General features: G+C 38.8%; 1 protein-coding gene across 4 annotated transcripts in view; it reads right to left on the bottom strand.

Moving 5' to 3' along the window:
• Positions 1-6,718: 6,718 nt before the first annotated feature.
• The window catches only part of dctn4 (dynactin 4), a 31,478-nt gene continuing 15,750 nt past the window's right edge, over positions 6,719-22,446 (bottom strand). For 2 of the 4 annotated variants that reach the window (NM_001017782.2, NM_001362568.1), the window contains 10 exon segments: positions 6,719-7,466; positions 7,549-8,232; positions 8,267-8,801; positions 10,098-10,195; positions 12,446-12,553; positions 16,411-16,465; positions 16,558-16,631; positions 17,747-17,856; positions 19,468-19,580; positions 21,564-21,637. In NM_001017782.2, coding sequence (NP_001017782.2) covers positions 8,588-8,801; positions 10,098-10,195; positions 12,446-12,553; positions 16,411-16,465; positions 16,558-16,631; positions 17,747-17,856; positions 19,468-19,580; positions 21,564-21,637 — 846 coding nt within the window. In that variant the 3' untranslated portion in view covers positions 6,719-7,466; positions 7,549-8,232; positions 8,267-8,587. 4 annotated transcript variants of the gene reach the window in all.

Below are 22,446 nucleotides of genomic sequence, written 5' to 3'. Positions count from 1 at the left end.
ACAAGGGGTTTTGAAAACAAATTCACGCCTTTAAATACAAAACCAGTCTTTAAAAAGGGTAAAACATCAAGGTTTTAGAACTTTATGGTTTTATTCCTCGGCTCACAGCAAGAAGGTTGCTGGTTAGAGACACGAATGGGTTAGTTGGCATTTCTGTGTGGAGTTAGTTCTCCCCGTGTTGGCGTGGGTTTTCTCTGGGTGCTCCGGTTTCCCCCTGCTGAAAAATCCAGCTTAAACCAGCCTAGGCTGATTGGCTGGTTTTAGCTGGTCTACCAGGCTGGTTTTAGAGGGGTTTTGGCCACTTCCAGGCTGGTTTCCAGCCATTTCCAGCCTGGTCTTAGCTGGTCAGGCTGGAAAATTACCAGCCAAATCCAGCTAAAACCAGCTTGACCAGCCTGGTTTAAGCTGGATATAGCTGGACTCCCAGCTTGGCTAGGCTGGTCAAGCTGGTTTTAGCTGGTCATCTTCCAGCCTGACCAGCTAAGACCAGGCTGGAAATAGCTGGAAACCAGCCTGGAAGTGGCCAAAACCCCTCTAAAACCAGCCTGGTCGACCAGCTAAAATCAGCCAACCAGCCTAGGCTGGTTTAAGCTGGATTTTTCAGCAGGGCCCCCAAAGTCCAAGCACATGCGCTATAGGTGAACTGAATAAGCTAAATTGGCCTTAGTGTATGTGTGTGTGTGTAAATGAGCGTGTATGGGTGATTCCCAATACAGGGTTGCTGCTGGAAGGGCATCTGCTGCGTAAATCATATCGTCACCTTGGAATTATAAGGTTCTATCTGCATTCTGAATGATTTTGAGATAATGAGCTTCAAAGTTTTTGCATTCCATAGCAAACAGTATGTGTGCAACATTTGTTTTTTAATTAAAAAGTCTTAAAATGTAAACAACTTCCCATGAAAAACATCCCATGATTTAAATAAGCTGTCATTTAAGAGGAATATGTCAAAAACTCAATTTTGACAAAAATGTTAGATAGAACCTTATAATTCTAAGGTGACGATATGCTGCATGAGTTGGTGGTTCATTACACAGTGGCGTCCCCTGATAAATAAAGGGACTAAGCCAAAAAGAAAATAAATGAATAAATCTTCCTCATTTTAATTTTACCAACTTTATAGATTTGCAGTATATTGTTTAAGAAAACCAAAAACCGTGTTTTTGTTTAAGACACTTGCATTTATGAATGTAAAATCTCTCCAAAATTAGAATATTTTTCAATAAAAATTGAATATCAACATCCTAAGAGTTCACAATTAGCTGATGATTGATTATAAAGCGTGTTTGGCATGTTGTCCTGGGAGAGAGCTTGTGAGATCCTCGAGCCCGGGGCTCCCTCCAGTTTCAGGGCGAGAGGGGAGTCTGAGCTCAGGTAGGTCTCGATAACTCCCCTGCTTGATAATGGTAAATGTAAATTATGAATAGTGTATGCTGAATTCAACGCTTGTCTATGATGTTGATTTAGTTTTGTCAATGTACTTATGTTACAGGCTTTTGCTCTGTGGGAGGAAACCGGGGAGCCCGAGGGAAACCCACGCAAACACAGGGAGATCATGCAAACTCCACACGGAAATGCCAACTTGGCCAGAAAAGATCTGAGCCAGTGGCATTATTGCTGTAAGGCCATCATGCTTACCATTGGACCTCCGTGCTGCCCTGACAAGGAAAGGGGAGGAGTAAGGGTGGAAGGTAAGATACTCTGGTTATTTATAGTAGATTTAGGAATCGTCTGATTGGTGAATTGTGCGTTAGCTAATGAGGACCAGCTGCTATCAGTCATAAGAGCGTGCTCCTCTCGAAATTAAGCTGCAGTCACACTAGAGTTTGTGTGTGCGAAATTCTGTCGTACGGCTCTGTGAAAAGGGGCGGGATTAAACAAGATAATTAGACGCATGACCCTGCGTTTCCGGTCTGATGCATTTGCGTGTGTATGAATGGAAGTCTATGGGGAGAAAAGTCAAGTATGACCGCAGCTTAAGTTTATAACTAAACTTTACTTATTTTCTGTCTCACAAATATCAAGCTACTCCTTACCTGATGGATGTTTCTTAATAAATACAATCTTTTATTTACAACAGTGTGTCCTATAGTCTCATCCTTCATATTTCTTCCCAAAAATGCCTCAATTTTCTTACTTTTTGTTTTATTTTATACAAATGACATCCTTTGTATTTCATCTATTTCATTTATTTGTATTATTTGTGTGCAGGCATTCATTAGCCCCTTTCACACAGTGATACCGGTAAATATCCGGAAAATTTCCGGAACGACTTTACCGGTATATTCAAAAAAGCGCTGTTCACACAGGCGAGGACGTTACGGAATTTTTCCGGAAAAGAGCATTCACACATCCATTCCAAAATACCGGTAAATTCTGACATCATTCACCACAAATGAGCTTTAAACGGCTGCGCTTGTATTTGTAAACATTTGACTACATCACAAACTCTGTTGATGATCAATATTGTAAACAACTTTCGCAGGATCACTTTCTTATGTCGAGATGTTCATAATATGCGCGTGTGGAGGCGCTCACAGGCTGTTTCATGGGCACACGCAAAGCTTAAAGGTAAACAAACAACGGCTTATCATAAGCATCTCATCGATGATTATTTACACAGTTGGCATTAAGAAGAACATATAAACATGATCTGACTAACTTCTAGCAGCTAAATGTGTCTGGAAAAATATTCAAAGGCTTTTATTCTCATAAACCGCGCGGACGTAAATGCGTCTGACTGTTGTGATTGGCTAAAGCAGACGTCTTACGTCAGCACGTTCTAGACGTGCACGCGCTTATTCCGGAAATATTCCTTCTGCATTCACACAGCGCAGCATTCCAGCAAATTGCCGGTAATGTTACAACTTCTCTTTCCGGAAAATAGCCAGAACGAATTTACCGGTATTTTCAAAAAGGACCTGTTCACACATACAACCTTTCCGGAAAATTGCCGGTAATTTTCCGGAAAGGTCTGTATGTGTGAAAGGGGCTATTGTCAGTGTTAGTTTATGATTTTACCAAATGATCCTGTCCTACATCTCTGCGGACCCGGTACCTTTCAGATTTAAAGGGCGAGCATTGCACCAGACCCCCGTAAGTGGTGTCGTTTGAAAGTGTAGAATCTATATTTTATGCACATATGCATCACTTTGGTTTTTATTCTACTGTAAAAAAGTTATTTACACTTAAATACACAGTATTTTGGATATCCGAGCTGGGGATTGAACATTGGTTCATTTTCATATTTTTTATATGACACATGTACAAGTTATAGCTCAAATGAAAGCTCTTGCCGGTGCTCATACAGTTCTAGCATTCTTTTAACTGAATTATATTCATATGTCAAACAGTTGTTGAATGAATTGCTGTGTTTCCATAGCACAGAAGTGAAAACAATACATTTATGATCACTAAGCAGCCCCAGATAGCACAGACAGCTGTCATCTCTTACCTTATGCTGTGCGCTTCAGGGCCATTCTCCTCTGTTTTTGAGGTGATGTGCATAAGTAAACCTTTTATTTGTCTGACGTGGTCCAAACACAGTGAATTATGTTTGATTAAACAAAAGAATAGTGAAATTTGAAAACAATGATCGCTCCCTGTGGCTTGTACAGCACCTCTCATCAGTTGGAATACAATAACTTTTGCATAGATTATGGTGGAGACATTTTTCTGTTTTCCTATGATTACAGACATGTGCAGGAACCACCAACATTAATTACAGCACGCTAGACCACAGAACCTAAAAGGTACACTTTCAAATTTGATTTTATTAAAAAAAATACAAAAAGTGCCTCTTATTTAGTGTTTATTATATTACAGACGACATATACAGATATTTTATACCCTTTCAATAGTGTTTTATGAAAATTCAAAGGGTTTTCTTTAAAATGATACCAAATTTTTGCATTAACACCTCTGCATGTGGATTTGGGAAGCTTTTAAATTTGGGTAGGCAAAATCCAGGCGGAAATCCCCTAATAGCAGCAGAGGTTAACTGGTTAAAAGCTTTAGTAAAAATAGTCTGCCATATTTTCCCCCAATGCCCATATGTACTGGAAATCCTCCTTTGTTTACATCTGTGTTTCTATTTTTAGAGGCAGATGAGCCCATGGTATTGATATATCATGTGTTATGGTCAATAAGCAATAAACTGAATTAAAATAATGCATTCTGACATCAAGGTTTACACAAACTAGTTCATAACTCCTCAACAAATCCTCTAGTTCAAAACATTTATTTTAACCTAATATATAATGACAACTCATACCATGCTGCTGTATAATGAACTAAATAGATCCTATGTGTACATACACAACTGGCAATATTAAATAATTATGATAACTAATAACTTGTAAAATGACTCCTATTTGTATATTCATTTAGTGTCTGTACCCTATGGTGTATACAAACAGGAGTCATTTTCCTCGTTATAGAGTGCCATCTAGTGGGCAGCCTCAAACAGAATTAAAGAGCCCATATTATGGGTTTTTGAAAATTCCCCTCCATGTAGTGTAACACAGCTCTAAGTGAAGTGAAGTATCCAGCTAAGGCTTAAATCTGTAAGAATACAGTGTTTAAAACGGTTGATTCATCTATAAAAGAGTCGACTCATAGTGCTTCAAACGAGTCGCCTTGATACCGAGTCATTAGGTGTTTCGCCATGACGTACGAACGAAACCAAGTTATTCACGTGCACGCGCAAACCCGGGAGATTTCAAACCTGAGGCCCCGCCCTCTGACACAGAAACCCACACACACACACACCCACAAACATGCCCGTCGATTGAAGTCACACTGCAGATAGATATATTGAGTCTCTACCAAAAGATGAAACCTCAGCATTATAACCAAGCAGTTGGAAACTACTGGAAACTTCTGGAAACTACATGCTACAAAGAATACTTCATTGGCGTTTGTTAAAGGAAGGATCAGTAAAGAGTAACTTACTGCTGGATGTCAGGATGGATTTTTCTTCCTCCATTTCTCAAGTGTAAGTACGTGCGATTAAAGTTGCCTCGTTGACTCTAGCTTGCAAATGTATTTAGTTGTGATTTGTTACTTGTAACCGCGTGTACTGTATCAGGTTAACTGGCTATTTTCTCTTATCGCGTGCAAAGTCACGTTAAAAAAAGCGACGCGTGCTGCGGCTCCGTGGACGAGGAGTAGTGTGTGTGTCTGTGTGTGCGTGTGCGCGCGCTGTCGTCCGGAGGTGTGTGTGTTTGTGTGTGTGTGCGCGCGCGCGTTAAGTGCGTGTGTGTGTGTGTGCAATATGTGTGTGTAATATGTGTGTGTGTGTCTGTGAAAAGAGCAGAGTGAGAAGCTAGGATATCTCCTCAACTGTTTTTGGAGTTTTTGCTCAATAAAATAGTTAGTCGTCTGTATTTTCAAGTCCATAGTCTGTATTTACATTGACCCACTGGCAGCTAAACTACACGCCTACGCTATCGAGCGTGTATGAACTGTGATTACTTTTATATTGCTGATTAGCTGTTTGGCATTTCACTCTCTGACTGAAGGCAGTCGACCAATCGCAACAGACTGTCATTGGTCCAATCAGCGCAGATTAGCTTCGCGCTAAGGAGGGGTTTGGGAACAAATGAATCACTGGACGATTCATACAGGAGTCGCTGGGATAATTAGGTAAAAATAAATGCAGATTATAAGACCATGAAAGTGTTTTTTGACCTTGCATGCATATTAAACTGTTGTTGGAGACCCTTACAACCAAGATATGACCCTATTTCATGTATAATATGGGCTCTTTAATATTAGATGGAATGTGATCCTAGAATAGAAATGCATGGCTATATATACTCACCGGCCACTTTATTAGGTACACCTTACTGGTACCGGGTTAAACCCCCTTTTGCCTTCAGAACTGGTTTAATCCTTCATGGCATACAGATTCAACAAGGAGCTGGAAATATTCCTCAGAGATTTTGCTCCATATTGACATGATAGCATCGCTGCAGATTTGTCGGCTGCACATCAATAATGTGAATCTCCCATTCCACCAAATCCCAAAGGTGCTCTATTGGATTGAGATCTGCTGACAGTGGAGGCCATTTGAGCGCAGTGAACTCATTGTCATGTTCAAGAAACCAGTCTGAGATGATTCACGCTTTATGACATGGCGCGCTATCCTGCTGGAAGTAACCATCAGAAGATGGAGACACTGAGGTCATAAAAGGATGGACATGGTCAGAACAATATTCGGGTAAACTGTGACGTTTACACGATGCTCAACTGGTTCTCGATTTACCGGTTAATCTACGTTCCTACTCTGGTCATGACCGGAAGGACAAGATCTCGGATACAAGCGGCTGAAATGAGATCTTCTCTCTTCCCTCCACAGAGAGAAGTCAGCTGAGGTGGCTCGGGCATCTGTTTCAGATGCCTCCTGGATGCCTACCTAGGGAGGTGTTCCAGGCATCTCCCACCAGGAGGAGGCCTCGCGGGAAACCCAGGACACGCAGGAGGGACTATGTCTCTCGGCTGGTCTAGGAACACCTCGGGATCCCCCGGAGGAGCTGGAGGAAGTGTCTGGGGAGAGGGAAGTCTGGGGTTCCCTCCTAAGACTGCTGCCCCTGCTACCCAGCCCTGGAAAAGCGCTAAAAAATGAGTGAATGAATGAATTTCAGATAGCACTTAGAAGTTTTTGCTTTTGAACTCTTCAATTGAACTGTTACGCAAAATAACAACAGTAAACACGTACTGATACGTCACTTTATTAAAGACCGCTTAGCCACATGTTCAGGTGTTCAGATTAGAAACTAAATGAGGATATGCATGAGACACGAGTAAAGCTGAATGCTCTGCTGTTCATCCTCTAACAGAATACAGTATCAGCATGTGTTTCACCACGGACGACATCGTCTCACTTATAGTGCTACACAAGTGCGAGTGACTTGCTTGTTTTACAGCACATACAAAATCTTAAATTGCCACAGTAAATACATGAAGAATCAATCTAAGTGTGTGTATTAACACTGAGCAGAACTGCAGTCTGTGAGATATTCAACAGTAGATGTCACTGTAGTCACATGCGTGTAAATACATCAGCAGGGGGCGCTAAAGAGAGACAGAAAGAGAGATAGAGAGGAAATAAAAGTGCTGCTCAAAGCATCTGCCACAAATGTAGGCGTAGTGTGTGCTGTGTTAAACAACTGTTCCTGTAAGTGACACGTGTGTGTGTGTGTGTGTGTGTGTGTTTACACTCATTTAACCATGATGATGACCGTCTTTATGAGTAGGAATGAGACTGAGTTTACCAGTGAGTTTAGTGTAAGAGTGTGTTTCTGATATTGTGTGCATGTGTGTGTGAGAGTTTATCTTATTGTGTGTAAGTCTCTGTGTGTGAGAGACAAACTGTGTTCTGTCCTTAAGTTGCCAGAAGGCTTAAGGTGAGAACTGTCTGTCTGTGTGTGTGTGTGTGTGTGTGTGTGTGTGTGTGTGTGTGTGTGTGTGTGTGTGTGTGTGTGTGTGTGTGTGTGTGTGTGTGTGTGTGTGTGTGTGTGTGTGTGTGTGTGTGTGTGTGTGTGTCAGGTTAGCAGTAGGCCCAGGCTGAGCTCCACATGCTGTGTGTGTTTATGTTATTGTGTGAGAGTTTATGTTGTTGTTGTTGTGTGTGTGTGTGTGTGTGTGCGTTTATGTTGTTGTTGTTGTGTGTGTGTGTGTTTATGTTATTGTGTGTGAGAGTTTATGTTGTTGTTTGTTTGTGTGTGTGTGTTTATGTTATTGTGTGTGAGAGTTTATGTTGTTGTGCGTGTGTATTCAGGTTGGCAGCAAGCCCGTGCTGAGCTCCACATATGTGTGCGTGCGTGTTTGAGAGTTTATGTTGTTGTTGTGTGTGTGTTATCAGGTTGGCAGCAGACCCATGCTGAGCTCCACGAGAGAGAGTGTGTGTGTGTGTGTGTGTGTGTGTGTGTGTGTGTGTGTTCAGGTTAGCAGTAGGCCTACCCCGAGCTCCACATGAGTGTGTTTATGTGTGTGTGTTCAGGTTGCCAGTGAGCTCAGGCTAATCTCCATGTGTCTGTGTGTGTGTGTGTGTGTGTGTATTTATGTGTGTTTAGGTTGCTAGCAGGCCCAGGCTGATCTCTGCATGGTGTGTGTGTGTGTGTGTGTGTGTTTGTTATTGTGTGTGAAAGTTCATGTTGTTTAATGTGTGAGAGTTAATGTTGTTGTGTGTATTTGTTTTTGTGTATGAGTGTGTGTGTGTGTGTGTGTGTGTGTGTGTGTGTGTATGTGTGTGTGTGTGTATTCAGGTTGGCAGCAGGCCCAGGCTGAGCTCCACGTGGTGTTTGTGTGTGTGTTTATGTTATTGTGTGTAAGAGTTTACTTTGATGAGTGTGTGTGTGTGTGTGTTCAGGTTGCCAGTGGGCCCAGGCTGAGCTCCACATGGTGTGTGTGTGTTTATGTTATTTTGTGTAAGAGTTTACGTTGTGTGTATGTGTGTGTGTGTGTGTGTGTTTGTGTTCAGTGCGGGCCCAGGCTGAGCTCCATGTGGTGTGTGTGTGTTTATGTTATTGTGTGTGAGAGTTCATGTTGTTTTGTGTGTGTGTGTGTTTGTGTGTGTGTGTGATCAGGTTGCCAGCGGGCCCAGACTGAGTTCCACGTGGTGTGTGAGCCAGATGGCCTCAGCGGTGGTCTCTCCCTCCTCCGTGGGCCGGATGGGAGCTGCCAGATTCCGGAAGTCGTGTCGGAGTTTGAACGCGACAGTGACGTCTCCCTCCTCCTGCTGCGGGATCACTTTGATGAAGAAGCCGATCTTATTGGACTTTCTGAAGGCCACCACACTGCACACACACACAACAGCACACTGAGATTAGTGAAGAGGAACAACACAGCAGCACATGATAGCAGAAGACGACCTCCAAAAATGCAAATGTTTCAAAGTAATACTGCTACTGACTCAATATAAATTACTGTAAATTAAAAATGCATGCTCTTCTTGGCTTTGTGGCTGTTCATCAAGACGACAACATGGTTTGTTTGAGCTCGGATCGACTATGGCTCGTTATTATCCATTTCCACTGTCAAAAAGCGTATCGAACCAAACCGTACCACTTTTGCGTCACCCTTTTGAAAGAGTGCCAAACAGGAGAAAGGGTACCAAAAAGTGGAGCTAGACGTGCAGCTGAACGCTGATTGGTTAGAGATCCGTCACAAGCTCGTGGAGCTAGACAGAACGTAAACAAAGGAACCGCCATGTAATTTAAATACAAAGCCGAGAGATTACATGGAAATACTATATGCATATAATAACAAGCCATGGATGACCCGGGCTCAAACAAACCTTATCGTCGTCTTGATGAACAAACACAAAGCCAAGAAGAAAAATCTGCCGTGTCCTGTTGTTGTTTTACGAGCCCGTCAAAAAATGCGAGCGGTATTCGTTTCTTCCGGGAGCTCGCGATCGCGTCTATATTTGATATAACGAACTTCTTGAGCTGATGATAATAACGTGTGCGTGATTATTTAAGTATCTCCGTCATCTGATCCATTCAGAAAGAAAAGAACAAGCGGGAGAGTGAAGCGCGAAAAAAAAAAGAGAAGCCCGGCAAAACACAAGAGCAAAAGTGTTAAACAACCTGAATCATGAACAAACTGCCATGTTGATCTTTGCATTTTAGACGATTATGAACTGGGAAAGACAAAATGACTCTCTAACAGAGCTTACATGTGCTGCTGAAGATTACACACACAGATGAGTGGTTTGCGCTGACTGTGGGCTATATTGCGTGTGTTTTTGAACTCAAATAAGTACTAAAAAAAAAAAAAATTAATTCCACAAAACGCACTTTAACCCTCCTGTTGACTTACAGGTCAAGAAATGACCCAGACACTGTTTTAACAGCCCAAAAAATACCTAAACAACGTTTTTTGGTGACTTTTTCTAAAATGACCCCAAGATTGAAAAAAAAATTTCTATTCCTATTTTGAAATTTTCATGACGGCTGCACACATTTAGCGAACAATGATTGTCCCATTCTTACATCACAAAAATTACTGATACACACGCTAACTGGTTAGTTAAAGATAAAGGTAATGATAAAGGTAGATAAATGTTGTGCATTAGCAGCTTTTCTTACTCTGGGTCGTCCTGAAAGCCCTGTGGTTCTGCCAGCTCATCATACTCTGCAGCTGCATCTTTCCCTGCCAGCACCAGCTCCTTTGAGGGCACGAGCACCTATTACACAATAATACATTTCTTAATTTACTTAACAACAATACTGCCTACAATTACCATGCACCAAACGTTAAACTATATACAAATTAAAATTAGTGTCAGAAGATGGAAGAAAAAGAAGAAGTTTATGTAGAATATCAGAAAGTAAACTCTTTTGTACTGGCCAAGGCCAAAGCCGAATACATTGTAGCAGCCCTAGTCAGGAGTTAGAAAACCACAGCAAGATCTTTCTTTACCACCAGAAATGTATCTTTCCTGGAGTTTGGCACACATGTGAGTGTACGTGCACTGATGGGTATAAAACTGCCTGTTGAAAAGACTGAGATAAAGGCCCAATCTCAATCCCTTAGCCCAGGGGTGTCCCGCAAAGTTTAGTTCCAACCCCAATCAGATACACCTGGGCTAGGTAATCAAGCTCTTACTAGGCTTTCTGTGTGTTGAGGCAAGTTGGAGATAAAACCTGCAAGACACTGGCCCTCCAGGACCGAGTTTGGACAACCCCGCCTTAGCCCTTCCCCTTACCCCTACCCCTAGTTTTGCACATACAAGTAAAGGCAAAAGGCCCCAATTTTCCTTAGCTTGAAGGCGTATGGCTAAGGGGAAGGGCTAGATACCCCTTGAAACGAAGATTTTTCAGGACCACACTCAAAACCAAGCGGTAAGAAAATTTCCCAGAACACACTATCTACAACAGCAGCATGGCAAGAAAAACAACTTGAGTTTGTTGCAACGGGCATTGTCGCTGTCCATTTGGGAATTACTACCAAGTTTCAGTACCCATCCCTACTGTATACTGTTCAGAGTAGAGCTGCACAATTCCGGCTAAAATGAGAATCGCGATTTTTTTGCTTAAAATAAAGATCTACAGAATCGTGATGTAAAATAAAGGTATGGTAAAAACAAACATATGGCACAACATCGACAATAATATTATGTGTATTATGTGAACTGGTTTCTATAATTATATTCTACTTATAATAATTCTGATGTTGATTATGTTTGAGATATATGCTTGCAATCTGTCATATTAGACAATTTTAGTCACTGGTAAAATCAGACATTTGCCATTATCAGATTATATTCAACAATATATAGGCTAGAGTAGTTATACTGACATTTTAAACCTTTATTTCCATGCACAGCTGTGTGTTCGCTATGAAAGAAAAAACATCAAATGCTTTTTGTAATCATAACTCTAAAATGCGATATGATCATTTAAACCACTTTCGGTTTCATTTTGACTGCTAAGTGCTTGTTCATACTTCGCGCACGGCTCCCAAATGATCACTCTGTGCCACAAACTGAATATTATTTACAACTGTATTACCTGTTACTCGCAACATATGCAGGTTCTGTTCACTAAAGTAGAGCGCGCACCCGCCCTCTCTGTGATAACAGCTCACAGTCAGCAGCTCACGTCACGTGTGATTTCCCGGCCGCGAAAACATCATTATATTAAGACAAAAAGTGACATTTTTAGGTGAATTATACCTAATAAATACAGTATGTGAGTCTTTTAACATCATTTGGAGGTGTCAATGTCACTGAGCAACGTGTGTGGAACAATGAAAAGACTCGTGCAGCCGCCTTTTCTTCTCTCTTGATCTTAAAAATATGATTGACTGAATTGTAGAAATGCTGGATTAAGATCGTCTAGAGGGTCGAATTGAGATCGCGATCTTTTAACGATTAATTGTGCAGCTGTAGTTCAGAGTATTAAATTGTTATGATCATCTATGCAATAAGCTTTAATTTGTATTATTCATTCATTTTCCTTCAGATTAGTCCCTTATTTATCAGGGGTCACCACAGCGGAAAGAACCGCCAACTATTTCTGCATTTGTTTTATGCAGCGGATACCCTTCCAGTCACAACCTGTACTGGGAAACACCCGTAAACTCACACTACTGCCAATTTAGTTTAGCAAATTTCCCTATAGCGCATGTGTTTGGACTGTGGGGGAAACCGGAGCACCCGGACGAAACCCGTTCCAACATGGGGAGAACATGCAAACTCCACACAGAAATGCCAACTGGCCCAGCCAGGACTTGAACCAGTGACCTTCTTGCTGTGGGACAACAGTGCAAACCACTGTGCTTGATACTGAAGTCTTATATGTATTGTGTTTACAAGTTGCTCTGATTGACTTTGCATTAAGAATTCTTATGTACAAGGGAGGTACATACGGCAAATGAACATCTTGACTTTAGACTTTTTAAGGCCTTAAACTTTGAGAAATGTGAGTTTTACCTTAGCGGTGCTGTTGATGTCATCTGGGTCTTCCTCTTCACAGGTGTACAGAGACACATGGGTGATGTTCTCCACTGGGTTAGTCAGAGTTAGCAAAACCTGACTCTCCTGCGTTAAAACAAAACACTAACATTACTTTAAAAAAACATCTTTAAAATTATCCAGACTGTACCAGACTATAGCTGCGTCCAAAATAGCACACTATACACTATGCACTCATGCACTATGTACTTATGCACTTACACACACAACAGGATAGTATATGTATGTAGTGTCGTCCCAAATGGAGTACTAATGTTTTTTTACTAAGCGGAAATTCAAACCGTTTCTCTGATGACGTTTAACGGTTGCCAGATCAGTGAAATAAACGACCGAATTATCAAATAATACCTGCCGTGAGTATTGCCGCATTCACCATCGGGAGGCGCTATAATCACTGTCGTAGGAGAATTTTGCTTTCACCATCCAAAATAAATAAAGTTATCCAACATGTGCATTCGATAGCTCCGCCCCTTGCGTGACGTAAGCAAACCTGCGGTCGTTGAGTGCGTGAAGTGTTCATCATTACACACTTCATTTTACCGGCTGAATGAGTGCATCATCCGGGTAATTAAAGTGCACTTAATGTTTTTAGAGTTTTCAGTGTGAACACACTACTTACACTACTTATACTACAAAATGGCGTAGAACAGTGCATAAGTATGCGATTTGGGACGCCGCTTATGGCTCAAAAGCTCAGAAAGTCTTAGCTTTCAAACCACAAATAAACAAACATTATGTATTGTTTTACAGCAAAAAATCAAGCATCTTAAAGGTGCCCTATACTACATTGATTCAATATACTAAATTATTCTCGGATATCTGCATAGTTGGCATGTGGCGCAACAGTCTGCTTTGTGTTCTGATTGGCCTTTTGTCCAACAGGGTTTTACATGAATTTACATTAAAACAAGAAGACAATGGTGTCTGAGGCTCATGGCATTGCCATTTCCATTTACTGATCTCCTATTATTCGACTACGCCTAGGTATTCCCAGATTTCTTTATAGGGCATCATTAAATAACATGTTTACCAGTGGAATATAATAGAGAAATCTCTTTAACGTGACAGCTGTTTGACGTGTCTTGCCAATCTCTCCTCTCTTCCAATCACAATCCTCCTTTCAGAATTGGAGGCGTGACAATAACTACATGTAATATATTTATTTTAATTATTAAAACAATAATAAAAAAATTATTTTAATTTGAAGTAGTGAGTTTATCTTTGTGCTGTTATATATGTCACTTTGTTGCGATTATCTTCTCTACACCTCTATTCGTTGTCTCTCCGACAGGTTTCATTATGTTTGTCTCCTTTAAAGTGAAATGTCAAATAAAAGGTCAAATCGTCTTTGTTGTTGTTTTTACTTTAAAACAGGAGTCCAGGCTCCGGGCTCCGATTAATTCATTTTAATTTAAAATTGATTATTGTTACAGGTCTGGCTTGCTTTCTGGAGCCATGCAAAGTTAGATAACGTAACAGCCGAAAAGGCTTTTACCAACCTTATTTGTATACAAGGTTCACACTCTAAACAGTCATATAGTGCAGGGGTTCCCAAACTTTTCAGCCCGCGACCCCTAAAATAACAATGCCAATGACTCGTGACCCCCAAATTTCTCAGAGGTGGTTATAGATATACAAACGTTGGGCACACAATAGGCCTATATAAATGCAAGCATATTGACAACACAAAAAATGTGCAAGTCTATCAACCATATCATTTTTAAATTCATTTATTAATTTGTTAAATTTAATATTAACCTCAGCTAAAGACTGTTATTTGGTTTAATTTTGGAAACAGCTATTCAGAGATCATTCTCAATATTCAGTTGTGGCCTGTGTTTATTTTTAATGTATTTGATTGCCATAAAGGTGTCAGAAAGTGGTGCTATAAATTAATCTGCTGCAACTGATACTATTAATGTGTTGTTAATAGGGATGTAACGGTATTGTAAATACCGTCATACCGCAATATTAATTTTTTCGATATTACCGAAGTCGCATGACTCGGTAAAACTATAGGTCTTGTGAGAAAATTTGCTCAGGCGAATGAAGCGAACGGGAGGTAGCTTAAACTACATTTCCCATCAGCCCAGGCGTGGCCATAATCCTTTGCGGTCTGTTGTCGCTACAGATCCAGTAATGCGGAAATGGAGTGTGCTGCTAGTAGCGGAGATGAAAAAAAGATGGAAATGATCGAACCTAAAGCGGGTGTTGTCGCCGCGCGCGTACTGAATAGCAGTGTTGTCGCGCGCGTTCTGATCAGGTGTGTTGTCGCGCGCGTATTGTAAAGCGCCGAGGGGGGGTTGAGCGCGCATACTCGAGCGGTGTTGTCTACTGAAGGGCTGGACGGAGGTTGTGTCGCGTCGCGGGGGCACTTTTGATCGTTTTGGAAGGGCACTTTCTATCCAAGACTAAAAAGGGCATGTGCACTGCACAGGTTGAGCCCTATGTGTGCACGTGCCTGCAAGTTGGGGAATACGACTAATAGCAGTCATGGGGACTGCAGAAACACAGCACACTGTTCAGATTGATGCAGACATTGACTTGTACCGCAAAGAGATCTCTATCTCACTCATGGTTTGTCTTCTCAAGTGGGGGAAAGACAATGCACAACGTTACCCACTGCTGTCAACCTGGGCCAAGTCATATCTCTGTCCCAGAATCCTCAGTCCCAAATGAGAGGGTTTTTTTCTGTTGCAGGGGACATTGTAAATACCCAGAGATACCAGCTTTTACCAGATTATAGTTATATGATAATTTTCCTTTAAACCCATCTCTATCTAAGTAAGTGAGTGAGTGATTAAATGTTGAATGTGATGAGTTTTCAACAATACTAAATTGAAACTTTATTTTTTTACATGGTTTAATAATTTTTTGTTATTAAAATTGAAGTTCCTGTTTCAAAGCTTACAGATAGATGGCTAATTTGTATGTCATTGACACTTTTGGCACTTTTTTGGAGTATTTTCAAAAGTTTTGTTTTTCCTGTAAATGATTCAATAAATACCGTACTGTGACATTCATACCGAGGTATTACCGTACCGTGAAATTCTGATACCGTTACATCCCTAGTTGTTAATCTAAAGTAAACACACCAAAATAATTGAAAGGCTGATGGCTTTTCATTTGCATGTTGGTGTTTTTTTACTATTAAAAACTATTATTTTTTATCTTGTGTGGGTGATGGTTAAAATATAGCAATTCTGATAGTTTAATCAAATTATTGACTTTTGGAAATAACCAAGCAAACCCCCTGTCATTGTACCGCGACCCCTCAGGGGTCCGACCCCCACTTTGGGAACCACTGATATACTATACAAAGACGTGTTTAAATACAAACTTAATATTTAGTAACCCAAATTTACTCTGGGTTACGCATAAACAGTTGAAGTCTAAATTATTTGCCCCTTGTAAATATTTCCCAAACGATGTTTAAATGGAGCAAGTATTTTTTATAGCATTTCCTATAATATTTTTTCTTCTGAAGAAAGTCTTATTTGCTTTATTTCGGCTAGAATAAAAGCAGTTTTCAATTTTATTTAAAAGCATTTTAAGGTCAATATTATTAACCCCCTTAACAATATTTGTTTTGGATCGTCTACAGAACAAACCACTGTTATACAATGACTTGCCGAATTACCCTAACTTGCCTAATTAACCTAGTTAAGCCTTTAAATGTCACTAAGCTGAATACTAGTATCTTGAAAAATATATAGTCTAATATTATATTCTGTCATCATGGCAAAGACAAAATAAATCGTTTATTAAAAATAAGTTATTAAAACTATTATGTGTAGAAATGTAAAAAAAAAAAATCTTCTTTTCATTAAATATAAATTGGAGAAAAAAAAATATACAGGGGGCTAATAATTCTGACTTCAACAGTATATGACTTCCATAGCTCAAAACATAATTAAACTTGCCTTCATATGACGCAGGTTAGGAATGGACATGATCCTGACTTCGGGAATGTAGCTTCTGTAAAGAACACACAGTTGCTCATTTAAATTCATTAGAAACACTCATAGAACAGCAAATAAAAGAGTTCAGAGCACAAACAGAGGACTTACACTGCCACAAGCTGGATTTTGAACTTTATCGAGGTCGGATTAAACTCTGGTTTGCTCAGATTGTGCTCACATTTCTGAAATGAAAGAATGAACAGTAATTAACGGCACATTAAACTGCTATTCAACAGATTTGCAGCTCAGCTGAGTGTAATCACATACAAATATAAAATCATATTAGTATTTAATACATAAACTTTGCTCAACAATTACAATACCATTTAACTGTTAATGTATTTACTGTATTTTTAATTTTAAAAATGCTGGCTTGTAAAAGAAAATTAAATTAAATGAATATAAATAAATAAAAGAAAAACACAAATAAAAAAAAGAAAAAGAAAATAATAATAATAATAATAATAATAATAATAAAATACAATAAAACAAATAAAATAAAACAAATACAAGAAAAAAAGAAAAATGAAAGAAAACATTTTTTAAAAATTAAATAAAACTAAACAAAATAAAACAAATACAAAAAAACTAATAAAATAAAATAAAAATACAAAAATACAAAAGAATTAAATGCAATAAAACAAATAAAAGAAAATAATTACAATAAAAGAAAAAACAAATAAAAAAATACTATGAACACAAAAAATTTAAATAAAACAAATACAATAAAAATAAATAAATAAATAACAATAAATGAAAAATACAAAAATAAAATGAAATAATAAAATAAAAAGAAAGAAAAAAGAAAAATTACAATAATACACAAAAAATTTTAATAAAACAAAGAAAACAAAAAGAAAAAGAAAAGAATGCAACAAAATAATAAAATAAACTAAATATAAATACAAATAAAGAAAAAAAGAAAATAAAGAAAAAGTTACAGAAAATATTAAATACAATAACAAATAAACTTCTAATAAAACTGATACAATAAAATAAAAGAAACAAAAAAGAAAAAAGGAAATAAAATACAATACAATAAAACAAATGAAATAAACGAAAACATTTTTAATAAAATAAAAAAATTATAAAAGAAAGAAAGAAAATAAAATTTACAATAAAACAAACGATAAAATAAAAGAAACAAAAGACAAAATAAAAGAAACAAAAAAAATAAAAAAGATTATATAAAAGAGTATATACGATAAACACATGTAAATGGCTTTAGCTCATTAAATAGCAGCTTCCAAAAGGCTTTGTTGAAAAAGAAAGAGAAGCTGTGGACATGTGTACAGACCCTGCAGCGCAGAGATCGCTTCATCAGCAGATGTTTGTGTCTGGGGTGAAGCTGTGAAGCTCCTGCAGGCTGGAAATCAGGCTGAAGCAGCCGCTGACGAAGAGTCGTGACTGCATGGAAGCAAGCAAAGTTCAACATCCATACGCAACATCCATACATCAACTTTCCATATGCTTTTATTGCAGAAACCCCAGAAAATCAGCATACATAATGTATCAAGTGCAACAAATGCATTCAAGCAAACATTAAAAAGGCAGTTTGAAATACAAAGCAAGACTCAAACAAGCTCCAACAACTCCCAGTAATGTATTAAAGGTTGGTTTAAAAATAATAATTTTTTTAAAGGCATCATTGCTTGTATAATAAATCAAATGTTTGTGATCAGGAAGATTGTATTTCTGTAAGTGGCCCCAGGCTCACTAAAGCTGTGTGTACGCAAATAACAATATACTTAAAAATTAAAAGTAATCCTGTATGTTTTTATTGCAGATTAAGCCAATGTGTGTGTAAATACTGAGTGCAATTTACAATTCAAAGGGGCAGATGACAAAACTGCAGCACACTAAAAATAAACAGTGTTATTATGCATGGATGTGAACAGTAAGGGGCTGTTTACACCTGGTCACTTCATGCATTTCTTCTGTTCAGATAGCCATCCTATCATCTTCATGCTCCTGCTAATGTAAGGGTGCTTTCACACCAACACTTTTGTTTCGGAACGTGTCTCGGTTGCCCAGTTAGCGCGGTTCGTTTGGCATATGTGAAGAGGGCAATCGCGCTCTGTTTCGCGCCAAAGTATTTGCTCCGAGATCGCTTGAGTGAGGTGGTCTCGGCTCGATTAAAACGAACCCTGGAGCGGTTCGATTGCAGTGAGAAAGCGATCCGATCCGAGCGCGGTTATATCACAGTGTTTTATGGATATGTAATAGGCTTACGGCTATATGAAGAGAGAATTATGAGTATGGCGGGAAGTTTCGCGAGTCTCCGGATGCCCGCAAACGAGTGAAGATCTCCCGGTAATCTCGCGTCTCCCTCCCGGTCCTCAAATAGGCATCGTCGCGCACCCTTCTCACCCCTCCCCACCACTTCTCTCCTCTGACACGTCGCACGCGCGCACCCTGTCAATCACCACCAAACCACCACCTCTCCTGACAGCTGAGCGGGAAGCTGCAAAATAAACCCTGACACTCTGACCAATGGGAGGAGAGATTACTCACATGTGACTTGTTTTAGCTCTTTTGGTCTGATTAGAAACTTTGCAGTGTGAAAGCGAACCGCTCCAAGAGCAAAGAGCAACAATGTAACATTTGTAATCTCTGTTCAGAACAACTGAATCGATTCACAGGCACCCTAAATGTTGGACTGAAGCAGCTGATATTCATTTACAATGAAGAAGGGCAGAGGGTTTTTTGAATAACTACCAAGAGATTTCAGCTGCTGTCTGGGCTTTCACTGCCTTTCTACACCTCCCTTTCTTCATGTGTTCAATACTTTCCTGTGTCATTTTATTAACATAACTTCATTTATAAACTAATTACATTTGTTTTCTTTGCATATATGGATTTCTTTGGTGGCTTTCAACATCTGGGCAAAAATTTCAAGTCAACGCCACCTTGAATGAGAAAAATGGTGACATGTACAATACTTTTTTCCCCTGCTGTATCATCAGCTTAAAGACAGAATTAATTAATATTACTGGGTGAAGAACGAATGAGACCAACCTTCAGGGAGGTTGACAGGGCGGGTGTAATAATCTTCAGGCAGAGGCTCCACTTCATCCAAAGCCTGTGCCGGTTCTATAGTGATCTCCTTCTGGTCCTCTCCTTCTTTTAATCTAAAAACAACACATTGATGCATCATTCATCTTTGTATACACAGTACTGTGCAATACAGGCCACCTTTTTCCACCAAAAAAAAAATTGAAGTCGGTTATTTCTATATTTTATGTAGCATGTCCACTTGAAATATCAATTTACATTTCCAAACATTATTTTAAGTCATTCATTGCAATTATGCAGTGAGAGTAACAGGCAGTGTTCTACACAGAGATCTGATCTCATCATCATCCAGTCTGTGTGGAATCACATGAAGAAAGAAAACAAACTGACAACCTAAATCCAGAAGAACTTTGGCAACATGTCTAAGATGCTTCAAATAAAACCGACCTGCAAAGCTACAGCACTGTTCAAAGCTTTAGGCACTTTTGTAAAAAATCCTGTAAAATGAGGATGCTTTCAAAAATTATGCATGAATACTTTTTATTTATCAAGTAACACAGCTGAAGTCAGAATTATTATCCCCCCTGAATTATTAGCCCCCGTTTAATTGTTTTTCCAATTTCTGTTTAACAGAGAGAAGATTTATTCAACACATTTCTAATCATAATAGTTTTAATAACTCATTTCTAATAAGTGATTTATTTTATCTTTGCCATGATGACAGTAAATAATATTTGACTAGATATTTTTCAAGACACTATTATACAGTTTAAAGTGACATTTAAAGGCTTAACTAGGTTAGGCTAGGTTAATTAGGTTAACTAAGCAGGTTAGGGTAATTAGCCAGGTTATAGTATAACGATGGTTTGTTCTGTAGACTATCGAGAAAAAATATAGCTTAAAGGGGCTAATAACTTTGTCCTTAAAATGGCTTTTAAAAAATTAACAACTGTTTTAATTCTAACTGAAATAAAACAAATAAGACTTTCTCCAGGAGAAAAGATATTATCAGACATACTGTGAAAATTTCCTGAATCTGTTAAAAATCATTCAGAAAATATTAAAAAAGGAAAAAACAATTCAGGGGGGGGGGGGTAATTCTGACTTCAACTGTATATTAAGTAAATCAAAATCAACACTTTGCATTTAGGACACTTGGTTTACTTCCCCATAGTTTTTCTGGTAGCTTTGCAGGTTGATTTTTGAGGCATCTAATATGTTTCAGATTTAAAACGCATAACTTTTGCTATGGTTACACCTTCCGTGGTGTAACCACATAAAGCCCCACAAGCATTTTGGAAACGCCTAACAGGCCATTTTTGTTTTAAAACACTGCTGCTCCATGTTAGTGTGGATAGGGGAAAACAGAGGCATAGCTGCAGTCATTCGCCTGTCTAATTGAGGCTATTTCTCAATATTAAGTACACAAAGTTCAGTCTTGCGCCCTTTTCTTGTAAGTTTAGACTTTGCAAGTTTCATATGGAAAACAAACAACCGAGGACACGTCGGGTATATCTTCAAAGGGAACAGTCTACATTATAAACTTATTCCCATCAACCTGGTTATGTTGTTTCACTTTCTTAACAATAAAATGGAAACATGATATAAGGAACTGCCTATCTTCATTTTGATATTAACAACTTAACAGACAGCAAAAATGTTGAGGCGTCCTGTAGCTCCATATTTATATGACCGTTATCTTCACTGTATGCATATTTACAACAAAACAGAGCCTATAACATTACTGCCTCCTTTTATTTTCATTAAAATATGAAACATGCCCTCTCTCTTTTGCTGAATATCAGTTTTAATAATCAATAACGGCAATCAATAATACAATTAGTTTATACAATATAGGAAATAAAGGCAAGCAATCAGTCAAATGTGCAGAATCTGTGTGCATGTCATTGTTAAATACATTAATATATTAACTTATTGCGTTAGCTAAAACACATTACCTAAGAACAAATAATAGATTCAATACTGAATTCCACACTGGAATACCAGTGGCCTAAAACGCTTGCACAATACTGTATGTGATGCAGCACTTATCTCATCATGTAGAATGCTTGAGTCATGTTTTAGTGTGAGATACTTACGAAAGGCCATAGAGGGCACTGATCGGGGCTCCAGATCTCTGTCTCTGTAGTCTGGTTCCCAGTCCATACTTCTCCTTTAACACGTAAATACAGACCACATTAGTTGATGCCAAAGTGAAGTTTAAAGAGACAATTCACTCAAAATAATGAAAATTCTGTCATCATTTACTTAATCGTTCCAAACCTGTTTAAGTTTCTTTCTTCTGTTGAACACAAAAGATGAATGCTGGAAAAACAGCCATTGACTTCACTGCAAAAAAATCATTTTTTTCTTTTTTCTAATCCAAATTTCTTAAAAATCTTAAATTAAGAAGCATTTTCTAGACAAGCAAAAAATATTGTCTTGTTTTCAGAAATAATGTCAAAATTTAGTGAGTTTTCCTTTACATGGATTCTGCAGGCTTCATCAAGTCAAATTTAAGAGTTTAAGGCTCTATTAACACCATTAATTAAATTGTGCTCGTGTCTGTATCCAGAAGTATTGCTGTAACCAACAAGAACCAACACCAGCAGGTCAACTGGGCCACAATGAGAGAGAGAGAGAGAGAGAGAGAGAGAGAGAGAGAGAGAGAGAGAGAGAGAGAGAGAGAGAGAGAGAGAGAGAGAGAAGAGAGAGAGAGAGAGAGAAGAGAGAGAAGTACGAGAGATGGAGTACTTTCATTCTCTCAATCGCAGTGCAATAGGGGCTTCTGCTGTAAGTGTCAGTGAAAGACTGTCCAGCAAACACACACGCAGTGAACTTGTGCACAGTTTCTGCGTTTTTAAGTAGTTGCAGTGTTGTAAATACTCGCACTCACCTCCCTTGCCATAGTAAGCTACGGCGACATAGCGCATTTGAGATAAATGACGTCAGTACATAATAACCGGTTATGATTAATATTAC

The sequence above is a fragment of the Danio rerio genome, chromosome 14, assembly GCF_049306965.1.
Source record: "Danio rerio strain Tuebingen ecotype United States chromosome 14, GRCz12tu, whole genome shotgun sequence".
Classification (NCBI taxonomy): domain Eukaryota; kingdom Metazoa; phylum Chordata; class Actinopteri; order Cypriniformes; family Danionidae; genus Danio; species Danio rerio.
Note: the sequence above shows the minus strand (reverse complement) of the source record. Positions and strands in the feature narration are given on the sequence as shown.